Source organism: Thunnus albacares, chromosome 6 (assembly GCF_914725855.1).
Source record: "Thunnus albacares chromosome 6, fThuAlb1.1, whole genome shotgun sequence".
NCBI classification, from domain to species: domain Eukaryota; kingdom Metazoa; phylum Chordata; class Actinopteri; order Scombriformes; family Scombridae; genus Thunnus; species Thunnus albacares.
The window spans coordinates 27,972,786-27,995,386 of record NC_058111.1 but is presented as its reverse complement, the minus strand read 5'-3'; the positions used below and the strand labels follow the sequence as shown (position 1 = coordinate 27,995,386).

The following is a 22,601-nucleotide window of genomic DNA, read 5'->3' as shown; positions in this document are numbered from 1 at the left end:
GTGTAACTGAATCATTTTAGAAGCTTAAAAGATCATTATAGGGATTATAGAGTTTTAACAGGGACCCCCACCTCCACCTTCCCCTGTTGTCCCCTGTCCCCTCCCTCCTCCTCCTCCAAGGGGCTCAGTCCTCTCAGCTGACTCGGCTTTGTTCAACACTGTGAAGGAGTTTTCTAAAACTCTTTTGTAACCACTCACACACCATCAAAAAAACAAGAGAACTATACAGGTCGATGCTGCTGACACTAAACTACACAAAAGGACAGACACCAGCAGCAAACATGGATATTTTGATAAGTTAACAGGGATAGTTTTATGTGACAAAACTTTTTTTTAATTTTACATTTTATCTGGATTATGTTACTGGATGTCCAACAAAGGACTGCTCTGCTACGCTGCAGGAGTGAAGGCCGTACACTTTCTACACTTCAGTGGAAGTTTACAGTCGGAGCAAAAAGTGAACAATGTTGAGAAAACCCAGGATAAGGTCTTTAACATTTCTTCATGGACAAATAGCTCTCATCAGGATGTCAAGACTGGTGTATTTATCACGACATCAGGCTCTTTGAGGAGAGGAGCACTGATTAGAGTGCCTCTTGTTTCCCTGACGGAGGGACAGCAGACTAAAGATGTCTGACCTCAGCCAAGTAGCCGTGTACTCAGACTCCTCAGACATTTATAAGGTGAGTGAGGATGATGAGATGGATGATAATAGTGCTGTACTGTGGGAAAGGTCACAGAGTTATCAGGACGTTCAACAGATGTTCATTTGTTATAGCCTTACTTGAAATAGACTCGGTTAAGATTGAATTGGTGACAAACAAACAAATTCATGTTTTGACTCAAGAGCTGGTTTTAATCAAGATTTGAAGGTGAAGGTTCCCCTTCTGGATTGGGCACTGATTTTTGCCCCTTCAAAATATCTTGATTATTAAGTTATAGTTATAATGCATCTTAGCTGTGAGGTTTGGACCAAGTCATATTTTTAGGCTGGAAACCTGCATGTGTCTAAAATTTGTGCATGATCACTGCAAATGTAACTGCACTGTAAGGGTTAGTATCTGAAGTGTGTGTTTTGCTGAAAAGCGACCACTGTGGCCACAAGCTGCAGTTACAGGATGATGGTGCATCAGATTTTCCTACATTTCCCAAGATTCTCCTTAGTCTGTCGCTTAAAGACACCATTGCCAGGTGGCCTGGCCAAAAGTGAGTGGAATGGGACCATAAATAGAAAGTAAAGTCAGCAAGGTGACTTTTTAATGTCTGTTATGCAGCAATATCTATCTAAAGTTTAACACTGGTCCCACAAGCTACTGGTCATATCAGACCAAGTAATGCTGTCACCTAAATCCTTGAATGTATTGTAGTTAGGAATGATGCATTTCATTACTTATGAATTCAGCTTTTCATTTGCAAGAGGAAGAATGTGATATTTCTTCTTTCAGAAACTGTAAGGTCTTGCTTTAAAATCAACACTTTTATAAATATTTTATGTAGATTTTTATATTTTCATTTCCACTTTCCTCTGTTCTGCTTTTCTCAGAATGTGTTCTGCAACCCCGCCTTCGAGCTGGAGGGGGAGCGAGAGGAAAGGGTGGAGGGATTCAGAACCTCCTCATCCACCCCTGAACCAATCAAACCACCAGCAGCTGGTGGGTTAGCCAACCAGTTTACTGCTTGAACTGTGTTGGACTGGGTGTGTGTGAGTGTGTGTATTGGATTAGTAACACTATTGCCTCACTTATATCTGCTGACTTTTAGTCCAGTTTTCAAAATGAGTAAATAAAAGTGTGTGTTATAAAAACTGTGTGCAAAACATGGTGATTATATATCTCAACTCAAGGTCCCCATACAAGTTTTTGTTAGAACTTTTTCCTAGTTGTCATGACAACTTACTAAGCTCCATCACTGATAAAGACCATGAGATGCAGTAAGAGTACCATGAGTTGATTATTTGCCAAATTACTATTCCCAAGGTCATAAATGAACCTTTATGTTCAACAGTAATTATTATAAACAGAAACCAGAGATTCATTTAAAAGATTTTAGAAGACTAAACTTAAAACATGATTAAGTTAAATACAAAGGTTACAAAACATGTGCATAAGATTCCATTTTAATAACAATTAGGTGTTAAATAAAATGGGAATAAAAGGGAAATAAAATTCAAATTACATGCAAAAAGTAAAACTAAAAGAAAGTTAAAATCGTAAGTATATGAACTGTTGTAGCAATCCAGCTCTTCTCTGTGCTGCAATACTGTACATGTTAATATGTGTGTGTGCTCTATCACTCAGGCCTGGGCTGGGGTCTATTTGGGGTGTGTGTTATGCGTCTGCGTGGACCAGGTTGTGGCTGGGGAGTGGTGGTGGTCTCTGCTGCTGCCCTGCTCCTGGTAGCAGCCATCGGACTGGCGCTGGCCCTCATCCTCACACGTGAGTTGGACTGATGTTTGCAGTGATTCTATGAATTCAACTGCACCATAAAGCATGTATTTATTTATTAATATTATTATTTAGATTAAGTAATTACTTTTTTCTATAGAACAAACTTTTTCTCTGACTAGACGCTCTGTCATATTTCCGTCATGTGTTGCTATTTTCTGTCCATGATGTAGAGATCAAAGGCCAGGCAGTAGAGGAGCAGTTGCTGCCCACCAGCCCTCCAGACCTGCTGAGTGCAGGAGCGTCCCACACTTTACCCACAATTCCTGCCAACAGAAGTCAGCAGGACAGTTCATCAGCACCGCAACCCGCTAAGATCCCCCCGTCTGAAACACGTAGGACACTCAAACAATATGCCCACTTACTCTAATATTGTAATGTAATATACAACATTTAAAACATTTACAAGGTAAATTTATTTACCTGGAGGCCTTTTCTTTTTTTTAGTGATTTAGACAATACATTATTTTCTGTCTCCCAGGTTGTGGAGGAGTTTTGACTGAAGCAGAGGGCAGTTTCAGTTCACCTAACCACCCCGGCTCCTACCCCACCAACTCCCTGTGTGTGTGGGTGATCAGAGTCCCACCCCCCTCCTTGGTCCAGATCCATGTTTCCTCCCTGAACGTGGAGGGTCCATCTCCCTGCCTGTTTGACTGGCTGGAGGTGCAGGAGCAGATAGAGCAGAGCTCTGTGGTCACCAGGTTGGTCGCTGATCACTTGTCACAACACATGATTGACACACGTTCAGGACGGTGGAATCACTCCTCATTTTACATTATACACTCATACTCCCTTGTCAGCTGTTATTTTCATAATACAGTGCGTAGCTCACTTTTAAAAGGTTCTGCTTGTGTTAAAAAGTTTAAATATTTGCTACATATTATGGGTTGCACATAGATTTTTCTGAGATAAATTCCAAAACCGCCTACAATGTAAATGTAATAAGTTCCTACCATCTACTAAGTGTTTGGAGGACTTTACTATTGAAGGAAAGGTAAAGTATGGATGTGTTTTCTAGAAAATTTGAGTGAATAAAAATGTCAGACAGACCTGAAATTCAAACCTACGCAACAGTAACTTTTTACAGCAACATTTTTATAGGTTTTACCTGAAGGAACATTGTAAGGGTTCATGTCATTACCTTAAAATGTTGGTAGATGGCACTGCTGGTCTGTGCATGATTGGGGAGTACTTCTAGGTACTGAATGCTTCTTGGAAATATTTCATTACATGTAAATACTTTGACCTTTTTGTTACTTGCATTCTTTGAAAGTGTTGTAACATGATTCATGAAATTCTAAAAATGTTACACAACTCTTGCTTACAAATCCTCTCAAGAATTTACAGGGTGAAGTTCAGACTAAAAGCTCCAAACTGTAATATGGAGGGAAAAAAAGTTCCAATAAAATTCTACATTTCTCTCCTGCAGGTTCTGTGGAAACGTAGCGCCACCAACAGTCAACACAAACAGCAGCACGGTGTGGGTCACCTTCCGATCTGATGGCAGCATTGCAGGCAGCGGCTTCACAGCACAGTACAAGGCCATCCTGCCTGGACACAGTCAGTAATGTGTGTGTGTGTGTGTGTGTAACTGCATGTGATATACATGAATACTTTTTCTAATGCTCATTTGCATCTATGTGCATCTGTGCATATGTTCTCTCAGAGAGCTGCTCCAGAGAAGAGTTCATGTGTGACAGTGGTCGCTGTCTGCTGCCTGTTTCTGTGTGTGACGGTCATCCAAACTGCCAAGACCAAACAGACGAGGCGAACTGCAGCCATAAAAACAAGGGTGAGAACATGCAAACTAAGTTAGAAACATACTATAGAGAAAAGTTACACACTTTTTTTTAAAAGCCCTAGTTGCTTCTGTTTTTTCACAGAATGTGGTGGGCAGAAGAGCGGGCCGTATGGTTACCTGGCAAGTCCAAACCACCCCAGGCCTTATCCTCACCAGCAGGTACATTCACTGCCAAACAGACTCCAAACTGGCTATTACAGGACTGATAAACTTGTGTTTTTCACTAATCTTGGGTTCCCCTGTTTGCCATCAGTTGTGTATATGGTACATATCTGTTGACGAGGGTCACTTCATCACACTGAGCTTCAGAAACTTCAGTCTGGAGACTCAGGATGTGTGTGAGTTTGACTATGTGGAGGTGCACGACAGCGTCGACACTGGAGCTGGTCGAGTTCTGGGAAGGTGAGACATATCGAAGTCTTGATTTTTTTTTGCGTGTCAGATGTTTAGTTAGATTCCTACCCTGCTATTACAGCTTCAACTGCCTGGACAGTAACTGTAGCTTCAGTTATCCTTTCCTTGTTGTTTAAATTCTGTATGATAAGAATAAACGGGGGTAAATGTGTCTTCCTTTATGTAAGTTATATAACCACAATGTTCTGAAGCCCCTTTTGTTTGCTTTGCCTTTGTCTCAGGTTTTGTGGTACCAGCTTCCCACCAGACCTGACCTCCTCTGGCCCCCACATGACTGTGGTGTTTGTGGCTGATGAGGGAGTGGCCGACAGCGGTTTCAACGCAACATATCAGGCTGTGTCTCTACTGGATAGTGAGTTCTTGCTTTTGTTAAGCTAATTCATTCAGTTCAGTTCATTTATCCGTTGCCTCTGATCTTCCTGTCTTCCCTTTTCTTCTCCTTTCTTTGATGCCTTTTCCTTCCTCAAATGAAATGACCTCATTTGACCATATTTCTTCTCCTTACTTCCTTTTGCTCTATATGACCTACATTTATTCTCCAAAAAATGGGAGCAGCTGTTAACGCCATGCTTCTTCCTTTGCTCTTCACATAGTCTCTTTTTGCTTTCTATAACCAACTCCTGTGTTTGTTTTTTCAAGGGACATGTGGTCCTAGCCAGTTCGCATGCAGCACAGGAGAGTGTCTTCAGCCGCAGTGGTTGTGTGATGGATGGAACGACTGCTCTGATGGAGCAGATGAGCAGGGCTGCGGCAACTCCACCTACCCTCCCTTCAGTGAGTCCATGCTATCTCTGACCCCAATCAGAGGGCTGCTAGACTGTCACAGATACAGTGGTGTTTGTTTCCAGCACCACTGAGAAGAAAATGCAAGAAGAGTTTGGCTGTTGACATCACCCATAAAATAAAAAACAAACCCTATCAGAATTAAAACTCAAAGAAACTAAATGTTAAGGCCTTGACTTTATAGATAAGTGTAAAATAAGAACAGGAATGATTTCCTTTCTCCATGCCACCAGCTTCATCATGCGAGTTCATAGAGGTAGAGATGTGTCAGGGCCTCAGCTACAACCTCACCTCCTTCCCCAACATCTGGCTGTCCATTGCTGATCAAAGAGAAGCTGCCACACTCCTACAACAGTATCGGGTAAGAGCTACTTTCATAACCTACCTTTTATTTCATGTTACTGATCTGCCATCTTTAAAAAATTGGGCCTCTTGGAAGCACAAACACACACAATCAAAGAATGAACTGACCGCTGTAGCTTCTTCAACAGCTGTACAGCAGTTTCAACCCACACACTTAACCTTCTCGTCCAAGGTGTTGATGGAGCTGGCATGCTTCGAGCCCCTGCGGAAGCTGGTGTGCGGGATGTTCCTGCCCCAGTGCAGCCCTCACGGTGGCGTCCTCCAGCCCTGCCGTTCAGTCTGCTCCTCAGCCGAGCAGCAATGCAGCCAAGCCCTGGACCTCTTCTCCTTCAGCTGGCCCTTCAACTGCCACCTCCTGCCTGACTCACAGGACCCCATGGAGTGCTCACTGCCTTGATGCCTCAACATCAACAATGCCTTAAAGTTACCGCTGTGTTGTTAGTGAGAGATCATATCATATCATACCTGGTCTGCTCCAAAACAGACATCTGGCACCAGATGGAGTGTTTGAGGACTGAAAGGCCTGAACTTCAAAGAACTGGAGACCAGGCCAGTTTTTCACAGCAGGTCCACAGCATTAAAGAGTTGTGTTGTAGCAGGCAGACTGACTTCCAGCAAAACTGCAACCCTCAACACACTGCTGCCTGTGGAGCTTGTAACATAGAATATTATGGCATCGTAGCACTTTTTAAAGAAGGCTGACACTGTGGCCACAGCTGATGATTACAGGATCGTGGATAATGTCAAAATGTAGTGCTACAGTAGCACAAGTGGAGAAGAGTGATAAGGTCAATAAACAACATCTGTTGAACAGTGTTTTCTAACTAAAATTTTTATTAGTCACAAAGTTAGTCTTGCTTTAAATAAGCCATAAAGGAGATGAAAATTAGTTTTTATCTTATTTAGATACCAACTAAGCTAAAAAAAAGTTCTCAATCTCCAATAGGAATCACGCTGTTTTGCTGTAAATTGTCTTTTTTGCACTATTTATTGCTTTGACGTCAATTGTAAAAAACAGATCATCTATGAAGAGTGAATGATACAGTCAGAGTACAATTAAAACCATCGTCATTGCATTGTTCTTCAACACACCACATCATGATGTGCTAATATCATTTCAGTGTTTATAACAGTCCAGATTTGCTCTAGGGTGAGGTAAAATGAGATACAGGCAGAAGTTGAATCATAGTGGAAATAATGACCTGTTATAGATTTTCTTCGCCGAGTCGACATGATAACAAACACAAGCCTCATGTTCAGTTCATATGGCAAAAGTTATCTCAGTGACGCATTGATTTAACTTGTTAAAATGCATTTAATTGGTAACTGCTGGTACAGAAGATCTGAAGCTGAATTAAAGCAGGATTTGTAACAATTAAAAAAAATAAAGGAAGTCTGTAGTCTTCATACTGAAAGGTGTTCAGGTAGGAATTCAGGTGTATTAAAATACTGTTTTTGCTTCTTACATGTTCTACAAATCAAATTACTGTTTTATCTCCGACATCAACACAGCTGGCCACCGTCTTTATACACCTGATCTATTCAACAAAGATTCTTATACCCCCGAGGTTCAGAAAGTGCGTAAATGAGAACAGTCTCCTCCTTACTGTGAAATTCCCAGGAAGGAAATAAATGTAACTTTATGAATGAGAATGGGTGAATAAAAAATCTGTTTTGTATTCACTCTGATTCCTGACATGCTTTTGCTACACAAAGGTTGATTGCATATTTGTCCTGATCAAATCTTGGTGGGTGTGCTTTAGCAGAGCTGTGATCGAGGCAGTCGCTACGACGGGACAATAAGCTTAAGGGTCTGGTCCAGGGCCACGGCTGTCAGGCCCCACACTCGATGCTTCCCATTACGAAACACAGGGAGTGTGTATCCGTACTTGTCACCGGTGCGGAAGTGTGTGTAGCCACGGTTGTGAGGGTTGCACAAGTGGGACAAGGACAATGTGAAGATCTCCTCGACCTGAGACACAAACACATAAAGAGAGATCATGTTACAACTTTGGTCGTCAACCTGAAAAGAGGCGTGTTTTTATGTTACTGTTATTCGTCTATTTATTTGTATTTTTTATGTTGCTAGACAGAAAAGATGTCAGAGAAGAAACGGAGAGACGATAAAAGCCGTAGGCTAAATTGTCTGGATGTGACATCATAACCCCAGAAAAAAGACATTTTTTTAGATCTAATATGGAAAAATACACTGACATAAACTGTATAAAACATGACTTAATAAATACATGAATCACTACCATGTCCAAAATGAAAACTTCCAGTCATTTACACAAGTGGAAACCTGCTCATTTGGAGTAGATATAAAATGTAGGACAACTGTACCTCTCCAGGGTTTGGTTTGAAGGACAACTCTTCTAAAGGACCTAGGTTAGCCAGAACAGGAGCAATCATCATCCCTGACTGGAGAGAGAGATGAAAGATACAGACAGCGGCAGAATCAGATACAGACTTACTATCAAAATAATGAGATTAGCAAAAACAGCTTAGACAAGTGATAGAATTGACTGCTTAGCCTTGTTTTCATTTTGTTTTGTGTACAAGTGATTTACATGACCTATAAAACAATTTACTGTTTATTTCTTTATCATGGGTGTAGACTTCACTATGGCCTAACTTTATGACAAATCATTGAGGATTTGTGGCCATATGTGGCTCAGCACCACAGTTTTACAATTTCTGCCAAAAAAATCATTAACAATAAAAATTCCATCCTGAAATCATTTCATAAATTTAGACCAAGTGGTGAATGAAGGGAGTTTGGAGTGAAAACAGCTCACCCATTCACCACATGGCCTCAACTCTTCAGAACAGTTCTCACTCACCATGTCTCTGAGAGGCTTCAAGACACCCCAGACCCGATCTGTTGCCACATTAACACCCAGCTCTTCCTGGGCTTCCCTCAGTGCAGTGACCACAACATCTCTGTCTGATGGATCACTCTTCCCTCCTGCAAAGCTACACAAATGTAGAATTGAGGACACATACAGTACCCTACTGAGCATTTTATACACAATGTAGCTTGTTTCCAGGCTTCCACTAACCTGACATCTCCCTTGTGCCTGCCCTTCAGTGTGCTGGAGCGCAGGGTGAAGAGAAATGCTGGTTCCCCCTCAACAGAGCAGAGAGAGACCAGGACGGACGCCCATTTCCCCTGGTTCTTTCCCTGACTCTGACTTGCCCCTTTTCTCCCCTTTTCCACTTCGTAGAGCTTCAAGTTGGGCCCTAGCCTCAGTCGACACCTGTTTTCATTCTCTGGGGATAGACAGCCTCTCCATCCGTCCGCCACATGAGGAGCAGCCTGATGAACAGCTCTGGTTTGGTGAAAAGAGAGGCTGTAGTGTTGTGGTCTACTGTGAAAGTGGTTCAAAATCCATGGCTTACATGTGGACAAGCTGAGAGGTCTTACAAAGAGCTGTCTGTAATATAAATGGCTTTGAAGATAAGTACATTGAGTCTTATTGGGGAAACTGTGTGAAGGTTGGCAAATGTTCCAAAGCCTTCTCCAGGGCTGAAGGCAAGTGGTGTTGGTTAAACAGTCCCGGTAAGTGCTCACAGCTTTGGGATTTTGAGCTAAATCTTCCACTACAGTGCACTTCCAAGGATTAGATGCTAGTTTGGATTTTCCAGAAGCAGGAACCTGGGGGGGTGGCTGATGGCTGGACAAATTGGCTTTGGATGTGAGATTGTGAAATGAAGCCTCTCTCAGTGTATGGTTACCACAGTCCCAGCTAAAAAAAGACAGCTGTGTTGAACAGGATACAGTCTCTGCGGACAATGATGACCCCTCATATCTCCTTTCCTTCAGCTCTCTTGCAGTATGCCAACCAGCACCAGCATGCTCAGAAAAAGCAGTTAGGTGAGACTCTCTCAATAGCAGCAGTGGCCTTATGGGACAAGACCAGGTCAGGATCTGATGACCCCTAATAAACATCCTTCAAAAAGAAAAGTAATAAAAGCATCAGTCAATGAGGCTCATTGTGCTCATCAAATAATTACATCAACATGAGACTGCATGAAGTTCAGTATATCTCACAGCTAAGGTAAAGCTTAAATACCACACATCTCCACTTGTGGAGGAGGAGTAATTACGTCCTGGTGAGTAGACTAGTTTGGGCTCTTGAAACCGGCTGATCTGTGCTCAGAGATTTACCCAAACTTAACAACAATCACTATAATACTTCAATGTTACATTTAACGACTGCTCAGGAGGTGTTACGGTCTCGGAAAACTGTCTCAGAGCCTGCAAAGTTCAGCTGTTAGTGCATTAAATTACATGAATATAACGTTAGTTTAGTTAACGTTATCTGTCTGCAGACAAACTTTGGCGTACCGGCTACAGCTGCTAGTTAACAGTTAGCTGACTTGTGTTGGCTGCGTTAATAATATCAAAAAAATATTACATAACGGTAAAGTTTGAGGTTTGTGGCTTCTTTACTACTAACTGGAACTATCGGAAGATGGTTGACAGGTCGTCAACATCTCTCTTAAAAGTCAGCTGTCGAAGTGTAAGCACGTTAACTATCCGGCTAACACATTAGCATAAAACTGACTGAATACAAAGCTAATGTCATTCGTATCCTAATGGTGACATTTAAATTTGGTTAAAAGCTAGGATCCGACATGTCCTGCACGAAGTCAGGAAACACGCCACTGACCCAGTTTTGAAAGCAAAATGTCATTTGAAGGCGGAAAACATTCACCTTGAAAGTTGAATCCACATTTGCTAGCCTCTCGTCCAGCTAGCCGGCTGCCACTAGTCAATATGGCGCAGAGGAGCGTCATACACGTCACTGTTGCCCTCACTGCGCTGTGATGATGACAAATTTTTTTTCAAACAATTTTTCTATTTAGCTGTATGTAATGCTAATAAACAGAGGGTGGGGTGAGACTGGATGTTTGCATTACTTAATGATGAAATGTTTGGGAAAACCCCACATTGTTCTTACTTTACATCACCAGTCACATCTTCAGAGGTGGAAAAACCAGTCTATCCTCTTTGGACCCTGCATTAGTTAACTAGGCCTGTTTACTTTGGTAGGAAAACATTGATTACAATTAGTTTCTAAGGAGCCTCACATCACAGTCAAACTCCAAACATTATATGATTACACTTATGATTAGATTATTAGTTCATTTTACAGTGACATATAAGTTGACATTATTTCATGAGGCTGACCATTTCTGATTTGACCGACAAGTACCTCTGACATAAAGAGAGAGAAACTCCTCATAACCTGTTTGACCAGCCCCACCAGGTTGCTTCAGTTTTTAAGCAGCATGTGATTCACGAAACCTGGCATTTGAAATTTGCCATCTACGTGTGCCTTTCCTATTTCTGTAGCCTACTTGAACAGGGAACCTTGTGGTTATCCATACATACACCTGGGTCTGACCTCTGGGAAAACTAATCCACCTTCCTACCCTCAACCCAGCATCATATGGCTTCCGCCTGGTCAGAAGAGGAGACTTTTGTCTGCCCAGTGTGCCTGGACACCCTAAAGGACCCAGCCACTTTACTCTGTGGACACTCGTACTGCTTGGTTTGTATCCAGAGCCACTGGGACAAGGAAGACAGCAATGGCCAGTACAGCTGCCCCCAGTGTAGGCAGGTCTTCGACCCTCGACCCTCGCTGGCCAAGAGCACTGTGCTAGCGGAAGCTATGGAGAAACTGAGAACCAACAGCCTCAAGCAAAGCCCCTCCACAGCTGTCTCCTCTGCCCCACCATCAATGCCTGTCTACCTAGAGGTCCTACCAGATACAGGACCACGACAGGGCAGCATGTACCCTCAGCTTCCCGCAGTGGCCCCCAGACCCTGCCCTCATCACAACCAACCCCTGGACCTGTTTTGCCAAGATGACAAGGAGTGTGTGTGTGAGGTATGCTGCCAGAATGGACACAAGGGACACCGTGTAGCCAAACCACAGGAGGAGAGACGAGAGAGACAGGTATGTAATATATTATTATTAATATTATCAGTGCTTTTCAGTAAGTCTTGGTGTACAGGACTCTGAGGTAGGGGAATCAAAAACTGTGTTGTCACAAGTGTGGCATTTACAAAATGCAGCTTAACTTGAAGTACTTGTAAAACAGCTGACAGTCTGTGTATACCTCACACATCTGTTGAAGTGTCTTCCCTTCTCTTTAAGATGATTTTCTGAAGTAACATCACAAATAACTAAGTACAATGTCTATGTCTGGGGCCATTACTGCCCCATAGTGTGTGTAGTGTCAGTTTTTAAATGTAACACTGGATGGTGTGTGTTTGTGTCTAGAAAGAGCTTGTTCAGATGCAGGCAGAAGTACAGAGGAGAGTCCAGGAGACTGAGAAAAAGCTTAAAGAGCTCCCACATTTTGCTCGTCAACACAAGGTAAGGAACAATTATGATTGTTTGGTGTAGAAATTTTTGTCACTATCTCTAAAGCTTGTCGTTCTGCTTATGACAAACATTACATTCTTTGTAACCTCTTTTCATTATTTCCTTATCTCTCGTTATCTCTTTCCAGGCCTTGGTTCAGGCTCTGGAGCAAGAGAGCACTGATTTATTTTCTGAGCTGGTCAAGAATGTGAATTATACGGGCATCCAGGTTGGTGAGCTTCTCAGCACCCATGAGACCTCCTTAGGCAGCAAGATTGAGGGGCAGATCCACAGACTGGAGCAGGAGGTGGTACAGCTCCGCTGGAAGAGTGAAGAGCTGAGCAGACTGGCTGATATGCAGGACCACATCTGCTTCTTGAAGGTACTGAGTGTGAAGCAGGGTGTTCTAGGAAAAAGCTTTAAATCACATTTAGCTACATTAGTAATAGATAATATTCACCACCAGTAAAATGGGGAATGCAGTTTTTTAATTTCGTGTTATTTGGTCTCAAGAATTTCCTCATCATGGAGCCACTGGGTAAGACTGGTGCTACAGGAGAGTTGATACTGACTGAGGACTCAGTAGTGGCCTCCATTCGTTCAACCATGAAAGAACTACAAGAGTCAATACAGGACCTCTGCAAAGCCAGCCTAGACAAGATCATCACATTAGGTCAGTATTTCTCTTCTTTTTTCTTTTCTTTTCTTTTCTTTTCCTTTCCTTTCCTGTCTTTTCTCCTCTTCAGACAGTCAAAACCTTCCCTCTGCTCTGTAGTGAATGACGACCCCGTGGCTTCAACACCCAATGGTGCTGCAGCAGTAGCAGCAGACACTACAGCAGCTGATAAACATGGTCAGGCCACCACACAAAACTCAGGTACGGTAACTTCCAGTCAGCTTCTTCAATACAAGCACAAGAATAAGTTCAAACTGAGAGGCACGTTTGTTTTGACCGTTGGGTATACACTAAAGGGACACTTTGAGATGTGTTCTTACAACTTACCCACTCTTTTCTGTAGTGTATGAGATGACAACAAACCCTCCACCTTTACCCCCACCGCGACCTCAACGTAAGTGACCTTGCAATTTCATACAGTTTGTGGCTTATAAAACAAATGCTCTGGAATGTGTGGCCTCCTTGTGGCGGTCAGAAAGTCCCTGAGTTAATATTTTGCTTCATCTGGTCATTCTTTTTTACCCACAGGGCATGAAGATTCAACCAAATCTTCACATCTACTTCCAGCATGTCCTCTCGGTAAGAATAAGAAAGCCTGGGACTGTACATGAAAACAGTTTCACTGTTCTTTTAGTTTATCTTTTCTCTTTCTTGTCTGTCTCGCCATTTCTCTGGACATGAAGCTTCAGCACCCCCTCCACCATTCCCTCCTCCTCAGCCTCAAGGTAAATACTAAAGCACTGAAAACTGCCTGTACATATCAACTTCAAGTTCTCATTGTAGAAGTAGAAAGTGTGATGTGGAGGACTTCTAATGCCTGATTTAAGTCTCATGGGCAATGCTTTTTATAAGGCTGTGCACAAATCCTGTCTCCCTCTGCAGGAGTCAAAACCCAAAGTGGGCCCTAATTATAACCATATCAATTTTTAACCTAAAGCATTTGTCTGACAACCTGAAAGGCTGAGCTCAGGCCTAAATGTCATTTGTCCTAACTATTTTTTACCAGTGCAGTGTTGTATCCATTTTTGTACTTTGCTCCTAGCACCTCCTGTGTCAACAGTGGGACTTGTGAATCCAGAGCCAAAGACTAGAGGAGAGATGCTGAAATGTGAGTTCATTATACTCCATGATATGAAAAAGAATATACTGTAGATCACAGTGTCAAAGCCTTCAGGGATGCTTAACTAAAATGCATCTTCTGCCTTCAGTTCGCTTTGAACCCACCTTGGACCCCAACACGGTGTATCGCCATGTGCTGCTGTCAGATGGAGGTCATAAGGCCACGATGCAGGCTGAGAACCTGAAACCAACAGACCACCCTGAACGCTTCCTTTTCTGGAGACAGGTTCTCTGCAGAGAGCCACTGGCAGGGAGCCCTTACTACTGGGAGGTGGAGTGGACTGGACAGAAGGTGACGTCAGTCAGGCATCAGTGGGGAATTGGGAGCTTTCAGTTGGGTATATGTTTCATACAATGGAAACCATTTCTAATGGCAAGAATTTTATGTGAAAATGTATTAACAAATCAACTTGAAGCGCTAACTTAGACAGCAACTGAGATCTTGGATTCAGGGTCTGTTGATTGTAGAGCCCCATTTGCCCAAATAAAAACTTAGTAGTGATTATGAAACAGCTCTCCAGCAACTTAAGTTGACAGATTTGAGAGCACAAGAATAAGCAGTCTGTCCAAAGAAAGCTGCCAATATTATGTTTAATCTGACTGCAAACCTATATAAATTCTTTTTGCTTTTGTTTACAGACTTTCCCCAAAATATTGCCATGAAATTTGGTACAGACACTCACAGTTCCCAGACGATGAATCTTAATAACGTTGACAATCCCGACTTTTCCTTTAATGCCATCATATTTATGGTGTTGAGTGAAATGTCTCAACAACAATTGGATAGATTTCCATGAAATTTGGTACACACATCCATGTTCCCCTCAGGATGAATTATAATAACTTTGGTGATCTCCTAACTTTTCATCTAACACCATCATCAGGTCAAAATTTAAATCTGGTTAATGACTAAATACTTGCAAAACTAACCACAGAAGCTTCAGCTGTACTTTGTGTCGCTAATCTGCAAATATTAGCATGCTAACATGCTAAACTAATATGGCGAGCACCTGGTTGCATGCTGTTCCTGTCAGAAATGTTAGCATGCTGACTTTGATATTTAGCTTATAGCATACCTCAGTCCCTAGCAGAGCTGTAGACTTTTAATCTTGTCTTTAAAATATTTTCCAAAAATAATGAGCCCTGGGAATAAATATCAGATGAATTGGGAAAACTTAAACTCAAAGACTCAGATTACATGAGAAAACATGAGGACTGACATCCCTCGAGATGTTTTCTTAGGTATTGAAGATAAAATTCTATCTTTTAACTAGCATTTGCAGCTACCAGGATTTGCCTCCTTTCCTAATCTAGTTTTCCCTGTCCCCCCTGCAGATCACCATCGGTGTGGCCTACAAGGAGATGGAACGTGAAGGTTCTGATGACAAAAGCCGTCTGGGCCACAATCCCCTGTCCTGGAGCCTGTACTGGTCCGGTACTGGCTTCTCCTTCTGGCATGATGGCCAGGAAAAACTGCTGGGCTCACCCAAGGCACGACGAGTTGGCATCTATCTGGACCAGCATGCAGGGATTCTGGCCTTTTACCGCATTGTCAACAACCAGGCTGACCTCATCCATAAGCACCAGACCCAGTTCAATGGACCGCTGTACCCAGGGTTCAGGTTCTGGGCAGGGATAGGGTCTACAGTGACTGTTTGCCAGTTGGATTGAGTTGTATATGAATGATGGGTTGGTTTGTTATATAACCTGCTTGTCTGGTTGAAAGTATTTTACACTTGGACATTTTAATAAGGGAGTAGATGTCCTCTCGCCCTGGAGTTTGATCCCTCTTGAGAAGTAACATCTATATTTTTCTTTAATTTTTCTTAAATTTTCTTTTTTCTCAATGTTGTTTTTGCACCAGCCTCCATGCATGTGTTGTGTATTTTCTAAAAATATATTTGTTGTAAGTTAATAAAATAGTAATAAACACATTTCATCAAATCAGTACACCTTTTTTAACATACAATATTCTTGGAATGAAAGTTAACATCTCTTCAACCTTTGTGTCCTGTGACAGTATTTATTTATTAATGTGAATACTATATAGGCTAATGCAGATTCTGTGAGCTTACATGACGCTTTTTACATGACTAAATGAATAACTAGAACACTGCTGATCTTATCTTTGGATGTTTTTAAGCTTGCCCTCTGTTCTCAAGTTATCTGTAGTATCTTTAGTTTTCCCACATGTTTTAGAGAGAACTATTTGACCTTCAACGGTCTTTTGTCCACCCATTCCTTTCTCTGGACACAGGTAAGATGTTATTCATAAACCTGCAACGAAAATTCATGATTTGTCTTAATCAAAGATTTATTTTGACTCAGTCTCCCCCACCAAATTCTCACCTGCTCACTCAGTACTCCTTTGGACAAACATTTTTGTGATTTCTCTCTTACTCTAAACATAAGCATAGCCTGCTTGCTTTGTGCTAGTAAATACAAGTAATCCAACACTATTCACAGGAGGACAATGAAACTCTCATTTTACATGTGGTGGCAACAGCTTGTTGTGACCCGCCCTGATTGAAAAAGTTGGAGAAATTAGAGAGATAATGAACATTTATGACATGACGCATACATAGTCTGTGTATGAAATATCTGTCTTGAATTGGACATTTTAAAAAAATGAAAAGACAGAAAAACAATACTTCAGTGTCAGTGTTCAACATGTTGTGGATTGATGTGGACACAAACCCCAATCTCAGTTCACATCAACAATAACTCCACTGTTGTGGCTTGTCTTACTCTGCCTAATTTAAACAGATTTATGTGGACAAACTCCGTAGAATCTTCAGCCCTGCACTCTGTCTTTGATACAGTAAAGTATTGCACATGTAAACACAGAGGAAGGAGGTTATCTTTGTGCTGATGGGAACAGCACTTGGACAGATGATACCTGACCTACATCTACAACACAAAGCCATGGAGTGTGTGTGTGTGTGTGTGTGTGTGTGTGTGTGTGTGTGTGTGTGTGGTGGTGGGGGTGGGAGGTAGGTGGGGGGTCTGTGAGCACCCACTCATTAAGAAACAAGTTAAGGTATACAGGTACATAGGTATACAGGGTGAACAATAGCGGAAACAGGGTGGAGCCATTTGAATGTCAGAAGACTAGAACTGATGGGGAACATATATATATAGCTGTGACTCTGGACCCTGCATCAGTCTATCACACCTTCTCTCCTTCTGAAGCTCTCATCAGTTGCCAGCATCACCATGCGAGGTGAGATGAGATATGATAGAAAATGGTTGTAACTATACAACATGTTTTGTTCAGTCAGAGGGGGAGGGTTGAAACTTAAAGCATGTTGTAGTAAGTGATTTGTAAGACCTGCAAAGGTTCCCCTTTTTTTAAAGTGGCTTTTTAGTGCTTAGTGTGACATCGTTTTTATCCTGTGTTAAGTTAAATGGTTTTGGGATGAAGGTTTAGGTGAAGGGGTAAAATTCTTTGTTCTCAAAAGAGTCAATGATATGATTCTTTCTGGGTTTACTGGTACATGCCTTTGTTCTTTTTCTGCCAGCTATTATATTGCTATGTCTGTTGGAATCTGCATTCGTCTGGGCTGTTGATTATTCCTGGACTGGACCTGGAAAAAACACGGAAAATCCCAGAACTGTCAATCCCAACACAGACAATGGTGAGAGATGGTTAAGAAAATAGGTAAAGTGTCCTATCTATCAGGACATGGTCAATGTATTTGCATATACTCTGATCTGCACAGCTTCAACTTGATGTGTTTGTATCTGTGTGTGTGTGTGTGTGTGTGTGTGTGTGTGTGTGTGTGTTCAGTGTGTCTGACGGACCAGGCGTCGTGCGGTTGCTGTCTGATGCAGCAGCAGATACAAAGGATGAAAATGTTCTTTAACATGAGCCTCAATGAGCTGGAGAAAGAACTGATGAAAGCAAAAACTGTCCTCAATAATGTCAGAGGTGAGACACATGCACAGGTTACACAAACCAGAAGAGAGTGCAGGTCATCAAAACATCTTATTTTAGATATCTATCTTGTAACTCAATCAACTCAAGGTTTTTCCCAATGCAACTTCTAACATATCTGTCTCTTCTTCTCTGCATCTCCAGCCAGCCGCAGCGCCTTCTCTGTCGCTCTAACCAATGAAGACAATTTGAACTGCTTTGGACCCTTCCGTGACGACAGGCTTATCGTCTACAAACATGTCTTCATCAACCTGGGAGACGGCTACAATGTGGACAACGGTATCTTCACTGTTCCCCGCTCTGGTGTCTACAGCCTCGCCCTCACCGTCTACAGCGACGCTGGTTCTCCTGGTAACAGCCTGGCCGCCTGCGCTGGTCTGCAGGTGAACAATATGGTGGTGGCAGGCCCCAGAGAAAAGAATATGCAAGACCAAGAGGATAGCGCCACTATTGTTGTGGCCCTCCACCTGAAGGCTGGGGACCAGGTGGCTGTCAATCTTCCCATCGGATGTTTCCTCTGCGATGACAAGAGTCACTATAACACATTCACTGGCTTCCTGCTGTATGCCACAGACTAATTTAGGGAAATGTAGCTGCTCTGGGATTTTGTTACCCTACTGTCTGATACATGAAATCTTTCTGTGGTGACAGCTATGCTTTATAACCCTTAATCTCTGATCCTCTGTACCCTCAAAATTCAACTCATCTATATTATGCTTGTGTTATTTCATCATGTTCCATGTCCATCTTCTTTAATCTTGTAACTGTAAATCTTTTACATACTGATTTTATGTGATGGAAATATGTAATAAACCTGTAAAATCACAAGAAAATAAATCAGGATTTTGAACAAACTAGTACCATTATGAAGTATTTTGTTTTAATCTCCACAATGGCATGCTGGAGAGTTAGGAGTTGTGTCTAAATTCAATAATTGTTATTATTAATTGAGCTAAAATCTTTAGAACTTTGAATTTCAAGTCATACATTTTCATCATTCATCTTCTTGAATACATTTACACATTTTAAATGAAGCAATTTAATTATTCAATCAACTGTATGTTGCTACTACTCCATGTGCTTTCTCATCCTGAAGTGGAAGACATACTGTATCACATGCCAGGTGACGCACTACACTGTACTTGTTCATCCTATTCTGGGTCATAGAAACTGGAGTTTGTTACAGTATCCATTGGGAAAAAAGCAGAGTGCACCATGGTCAAGTCACCTGTCTATCATAGAGCTCACACAAAGAGAGACAAACACATACATACCTAGAAGCAATTTAGATGCCACTTAATCTGCATTTCTTTGGACTGTGGCAAGCCCACATAGCTGTGTTCAAACCAAGGAACTTCTTCAGTTCTGTTGCTCTCTCCAGTATTACTAAGAGGAACTAATATGCATTATAGCTGCAAGCAAGTCAAATGTATTTCTGAGCTTGGAGGCTACTCTAGATCTGCTCTTCTAGGTGGCACAGAGTAGAAGAACAGCAGAGAAGACCCACATCTCCTGCTGGGAGGAGTTAGCCAGGGACACAGCATACAGTGGCAGAGCTCAGGACCCCACATGTCCCAATGGACCAGAAGATCTCAGGAAGAAGAGAGACTAACAGGTTTCAGTCAAAGATTAAGACTAAGAACTGCTTCATACTAGAATAACCTCAACTGCTGCACAATTGGCCAAATCTGCCAGAGGTGTTCAGTACAAGTATGAACAAAACTTTATCAACGAATCTTAAAAGTGAACTGAATATACTGCCAAATCGCCATTGTCTTTGACTAAATCACTAGCTTTTAGCAGTGGAGTTCCTCACTGGTGACCAAGAGCACAATCAACAAAGATAAAACATATCTGATAATTATATCAGAAACACTAGGCTGATGAGATATTAAACTTATGTGCTGTGCTTGAATAGGCTAGTTTTGTACTGAACTGGATGTGAAGGCTTAAAGATTCCCTCCATACATGTTTTAAGATGTATATGTACTCTACTTTGAATAGAACTTATTTCTGATATGGTTTTTCCACAAAAAAGTTTAATTATGTTGTTAAAATCTTTAAAATGACATCATATTGCAATCCTCCAGGACTGAAGGAACTTCAGCTGGAGGTGTCAGAGGTGGTGGAGGAGGAGAAACCTCTGCAGAGTCGGTTGTCTGGTGGGCTCCTCCTTCATGCTCTTGCCATGCAAGACTAAAGCAACTGGAGCTTCAGCTGGAGGCGTCGGAGGAGGTGGTGGAGATGAGAAAGGTGTTTGTCAGGCTGAGGCTGAAACAGCACACAAATCTCTCCCTCTGCATCAGTGATGTTGTTTAACACCTCTTTTGCAAAGAAGTTCAGCCTCTTCACCAGGACATCTGGAGTGTAATCCTGTCTAACCTTCCCCTGGATACACAAGGCCACATCGACTCTGATGGAGCAAGAGAAGATGGAGCATGGACAACAGAGTTGTGGAGAGACCTGGTCCTGAACAGCCTGAGTGACTCCAGTAGCCGTTTTGCAGAGTCGCTGGGATGGCATGCTGAAGGAGGTGTTTAAGGGAGACAACCATACTCCTCACACTACTTTTGGGACCACCTCCATCACCACCCACGGGCCGAGCAGTTTGGTCATGGGGGCCTGCTGCTGCTCTGGACCCCACAGAGACATCACAACCACTATACTGTAACTGATAATAAATGTGTGTCAAATATGACTCACTGAAACTGAGGAGGGATGGTCTCTGGAGAGTTGAGGAGCCTTCTGACTTCAAACTCAACATCTCGCATCTTCATGCTGGTGTTCATCTCAAATACCTGAAATAAGGAATGGGATACAATGAGCAGATTTGACATATTCTCAAATTCAAACCCCCAGAGCCTTCAAACAGAAAGAAAATACAAGCTTCATCCTTACTGTTCAGGTCAGGTGTAGTGCTGGACTATATGTGGGTCTCAGTAACTCGTTTCACTCTCACTGTGCTCTTGCTCTCCTCCACCAGAAGGTCAGTCATGTCTTCAGCAGTCGAAGCAGATAGGAGTTGTTTTCTCTGCTAAAGTCTCAACAGTTCAGCCACCAGTGCGATCTAAAAACATACAAGAGATCACATGTCTTTATGCTGAAGTGCAAGACACAATTTATGAGATTTTACCTGGTATTTTATACTAGTGTGGACTTGACTATAGTTACCTGACACTTATAAGACCCCATGTGCCAGAAAACTTGCTCATATATAGATGTGTCAAACATCACATGTTAAGGAAATGAGAAAATATTGCTCATTAGTTTGTTATTCAGAGTCTTAACTACATCTGGAAAAGTCCAGTAAGAAACTCTTACATACCCTGATGGGCCTGCACTCCACTGGTGCCAGAATGGGGGGGACAACAAGATTTTTTGTCCCCCCACTTTCAGGTGTTATGGTAATAAAGTGGTAATGTCTAAGCCAGATATTACGGTAAGCCTACTCTAACATATTGGACCTTTGAATCCAATCATAATCAACCATTGTGTGATTCAAATGAAATAAAAGTGATCTGACATCCAATATCTGACATCTGACACTGATTATGAATTGTGTGTGTGTGACATGTCGTGTGTGTTTGCCCTAACTGCACATCCTGTGTGCTGTCTTTGCTGGCATACTGTATGTTATATAGGCACTGGGCTACAAAAAAAGTTTGTGCAAAGAAAACTTGGTTTTGCGACCAATCCTAGGCCTACAGTGCCCTTGCCAGTGGAGCTTTCAGATGTGAGAGAGAGTGCACCACCACCACCACCACCGACACTGACTCTTGATGAGAGAGAGAGAGAGGAGTCGAACATTCTTAGCCACTTTTTGGTGGACCACTGTGCTAAAAAAAAAAGGGAGTGCATTTCTTACCTTATTAGTTGTAGAAAAACAGTAGGCTAGGCAGATTGAAAGGAAGCTGACATGAAAAAGTTCACTAACCTATTACATCAACCAAAGCTGGATGTCCCCCCACTTCAAAACTCATTCTGACACCACTGCTCTACTCCCTTCTATAAACTCCATGGTTAGATATTTTGTGGCTGTATTTCCACACAGAACAAGCTCAACAACAACAATTACACAACGAGTTCAACGGCAGACTCAAGAGTACTCAAATACAGTTGATCCAGGCACAAATCAACAGAGTGAGTTCTGGTTGAAGAGTCCGAGAAGTATGCAAAGAGATAATGATTGTTGAGTAAAAAAAAAAACAGCAAAAGTCAGGGATTAGGCTGGTGATTTTCTTTATTTTTCTTATTATCAACAAATCTCATGTGCAGAGTCAAACCAACTTGTTACTTACAAGTATTGCGTGTGTATCCACACATAGATTGGTGACAGCAACCACGTTTTCAGTCTCCTAAGAGAAGTTCCTTGTAAGGCAGATGCCACTGCTCGTGTGCAGGAACGCAGCTCTGTTTACAGTGCTTCGCTAGCTTGTGCTACATATCACAGCCTGGAGTTCTTTGAGAAATTTACAACAAAGTCAAGAGGTTTTGATATGTAGCACATAATGATCATAATCATTGTGTGACTCACTGATGTGTTTTTAATAGTTTTTCATTGTTGGTTTGGCTCTGTACATGAGATTTTTTGACAATAAGAAAAATATAGAAAATCACCAACCTTGACCTTTAAGCTCAAAGCACCACCATGCATAAGTACAGCCTCGCTGAGCTCTCGTTTGAA

The 22,601-nt window shown here is 42.0% G+C and overlaps 4 protein-coding genes across 6 annotated transcripts; 3 read left to right on the top strand and 1 right to left on the bottom strand.

Moving 5' to 3' along the window:
- Positions 1-10: 10 nt before the first annotated feature.
- Positions 11-6,685, top strand: LOC122984094 (membrane frizzled-related protein). Its single transcript, XM_044354403.1, has 13 exons — positions 11-683; positions 1,544-1,652; positions 2,298-2,435; positions 2,618-2,779; positions 2,926-3,145; positions 3,874-4,004; positions 4,111-4,236; positions 4,328-4,404; positions 4,499-4,647; positions 4,881-5,011; positions 5,299-5,433; positions 5,676-5,803; positions 5,978-6,685. Exons 1-13 carry the CDS (start codon positions 630-632, stop codon positions 6,200-6,202), a joined length of 1,785 nt encoding a protein of 594 aa, XP_044210338.1. The 5' UTR covers positions 11-629; the 3' UTR covers positions 6,203-6,685.
- Positions 6,686-6,774: 89 nt separating this feature from the next.
- Positions 6,775-10,643, bottom strand: nudt8 (nudix (nucleoside diphosphate linked moiety X)-type motif 8). Its single transcript, XM_044354404.1, has 5 exons — positions 10,527-10,643; positions 8,868-9,758; positions 8,649-8,781; positions 8,149-8,226; positions 6,775-7,777 (listed from the first exon to the last, which is right to left on the bottom strand). Exons 1-5 carry the CDS (start codon positions 10,544-10,546, stop codon positions 7,592-7,594), a joined length of 1,308 nt encoding a protein of 435 aa, XP_044210339.1. The 5' UTR covers positions 10,547-10,643; the 3' UTR covers positions 6,775-7,591.
- ftr86 (finTRIM family, member 86) lies at positions 9,789-15,914 on the top strand. Of its 3 annotated transcripts, none has more exons than XM_044354401.1 (12): positions 9,789-9,921; positions 11,259-11,774; positions 12,102-12,197; positions 12,334-12,567; positions 12,699-12,858; positions 12,961-13,062; positions 13,205-13,255; positions 13,390-13,440; positions 13,545-13,586; positions 13,904-13,969; positions 14,070-14,272; positions 15,316-15,914. In XM_044354401.1, exons 2-12 carry the CDS (start codon positions 11,265-11,267, stop codon positions 15,649-15,651), a joined length of 1,851 nt encoding a protein of 616 aa, XP_044210336.1. In that variant the 5' UTR covers positions 9,789-9,921; positions 11,259-11,264; the 3' UTR covers positions 15,652-15,914. The 3 variants fall into 3 exon arrangements, with proteins under 3 accessions (XP_044210336.1, XP_044210334.1, XP_044210335.1); XM_044354399.1 differs by having other exon boundaries at positions 9,790-9,921; positions 11,168-11,774; XM_044354400.1 differs by lacking the exon at positions 9,789-9,921 and adding an exon at positions 9,952-10,232 and having other exon boundaries at positions 11,168-11,774.
- A 1,178-nt stretch (positions 15,915-17,092) lies between these two features.
- Positions 17,093-18,754, top strand: LOC122984646 (complement C1q-like protein 4). The gene is made up of 4 exons (XM_044355218.1): positions 17,093-17,203; positions 17,502-17,618; positions 17,771-17,911; positions 18,062-18,754. Exons 1-4 carry the CDS (start codon positions 17,197-17,199, stop codon positions 18,493-18,495), a joined length of 699 nt encoding a protein of 232 aa, XP_044211153.1. The 5' UTR covers positions 17,093-17,196; the 3' UTR covers positions 18,496-18,754.
- Positions 18,755-22,601: the final 3,847 nt, after the last annotated feature.